The 2,072-nt window shown below is 40.6% G+C and overlaps 1 protein-coding gene across 1 annotated transcript; it reads left to right on the top strand.

Annotated features, from left to right (window-relative positions):
- The first annotated feature begins 1,136 nt into the window (after positions 1–1,136).
- On the top strand, positions 1,137–2,072 carry LOC123949265 (olfactory receptor 4D11). Its single transcript, XM_046016644.1, has one exon. It carries the CDS (start codon positions 1,137–1,139, stop codon positions 2,070–2,072), a length of 936 nt encoding a protein of 311 aa, XP_045872600.1.

The following is a 2,072-nucleotide window of genomic DNA, read 5'->3' as shown; positions in this document are numbered from 1 at the left end:
AAAAACCTAAAAAAAGCCAAATGTTCATCAACAAGTGAACGGATAAACAAACTGTGCCTTATCCTTACAATTAAAAGGAAGAAAATAGTGTCCACAAACACGTGGGTAATTTTATGAGTGCAAAAAAAAATCAAAAAGGAAGTCTATGTTATAAGATTCAATGTATGGAAAATTCTAGAAAATACAAACTACTGTATAGTGACAGAAAGCAGCTAAGTGTTTGCCTGAAGAAAGAGAGGCAAAGGAAACATATAACAAAGGGTCACAAGGACACTTTTGGGGTGATAGATATGGTAACAATCTTAAATATAGTGATGTCATGGGTATATGGTTATATCCAAACATCAAAGTACACACTTCAAATTCGTGAGTCTATTGTATGTCAATGATGGCGCTATAAAAAAAATAATAATAATTTTTAAAAAACAAACTACAACAATGAACAGAAGAGAAGATCTGAGATCTGACTTACATATTTTACATGAGATCTGACTTACATTTATTTCCATAGCTGGGGAGCTATTCAACATGCAGAGGTTTTGGTACATAAAATAGTGTAAAATAAAGGTGGAAATAAAGAAGGCTTGTTAAGCAAGAATAGACCAATAGAGGAGAATTTCATGACTTTAAAATTTTCTCATTTTTCATAGAATTAAATTTGCAATTTAAGAAAGGGAGGAGTGTTTCTATGGAGATCAGTCCAAAGAGAACCATTTTGCAGATAGGGGTTCTTAAACCATTTAAGTGGAGCATGCAATCTGAAAAGAAACCAAACAGACATATTGCCTTACCCACACCCCAAACTGACCCCATTTATGCCCCAGTAGTCCCTTTCTGAATATTTAACATCTACCTGTTTATCTTGCATACTTAGAACTTCTATACTTAGAACATTGTTTTTATGCCACATCTAAAATATTTCTAATTTATAATTAGATGCATGTTTGTGTTAATCAGATGTCATTTTCTACACATTAGCAATAACCTCAGGACAGCTTTTCATGTGGTAATAAGAGCACACTCGTTTTCAGACCTAATACCTGACTCTGTCTGATATATTAAGGGACAGTGAGCACTTTCTGAAATAATATTTTTCATTTTTCCCAAGCTACACAAAGAAGAGGAAACATGATTCAATGGAGTTGGGAAATAGCACAAGGGTAAAAGAATTTATATTTCTGGGACTTACTCAATCCCAAGACCTGAGCTTGGTCTTATTTCTTTCTTTGTGTTTGGTGTACATGATAACTCTTCTGGGAAACCTCCTCATCATGGTCACTGTGACCTGTGAGTCCAGCCTTCACACCCCCATGTACTTCCTGCTCCGCAATCTAGCCGTGCTTGACATCTGCTTCTCCTCCATCACTGCTCCCAAGGTTCTCATAGACCTTCTGTCGAAGATAAAGACCATCTCCTATACAAGCTGCATGACACAGATGTTCTTCTTCCACCTTCTCGGTGGGGCAGACATTTTTTCTCTCTCTGTCATGGCCTTTGATCGCTACATGGCCATCTCCAGGCCCCTGCACTACGTGACCATCATGAGTAGGGGGCGATGCACTGCCCTCATTGTGGCCTCCTGGGTGGGGGGCTTTGTCCACTCCATCGTGCAGATTTCCCTCTTGCTGCCCCTCCCCTTCTGTGGACCCAACGTTCTTGACACTTTCTACTGCGATGTCCCCCAAGTCCTCAAACTCGCCTGTACAGACACCTTTGCACTTGAGCTCCTGATGATTTCCAACAATGGCTTAGTCACTACCCTGTGGTTTATTTTCCTGCTTGTGTCCTACACAGTCATCTTGATGATGCTGAGGTCTCACACTGAGGAGGGGAGAAGGAAAGCCATCTCCACCTGCACCTCCCACATCATTGTAGTGACTCTGCACTTTGTGCCCTGTATCTATGTCTATGCCAGGCCCTTCAAAGCCCTCCCCACAGATAAAGCCATTTCTGTCACCTTCACTGTCATCTCCCCACTGTTGAACCCTCTGATCTACACCCTGAGGAACCAGGAGATGAAGTCATCCATGAGGAGACTGAGGAGAAGACTCATGCCTTTTGTGATGGAATAG

The sequence above is a fragment of the Meles meles genome, chromosome 8 (assembly GCF_922984935.1).
Source record: "Meles meles chromosome 8, mMelMel3.1 paternal haplotype, whole genome shotgun sequence".
In the NCBI taxonomy this organism is placed as follows: domain Eukaryota; kingdom Metazoa; phylum Chordata; class Mammalia; order Carnivora; family Mustelidae; genus Meles; species Meles meles.
This window is presented reverse-complemented; position numbering and strand designations above follow the sequence as displayed.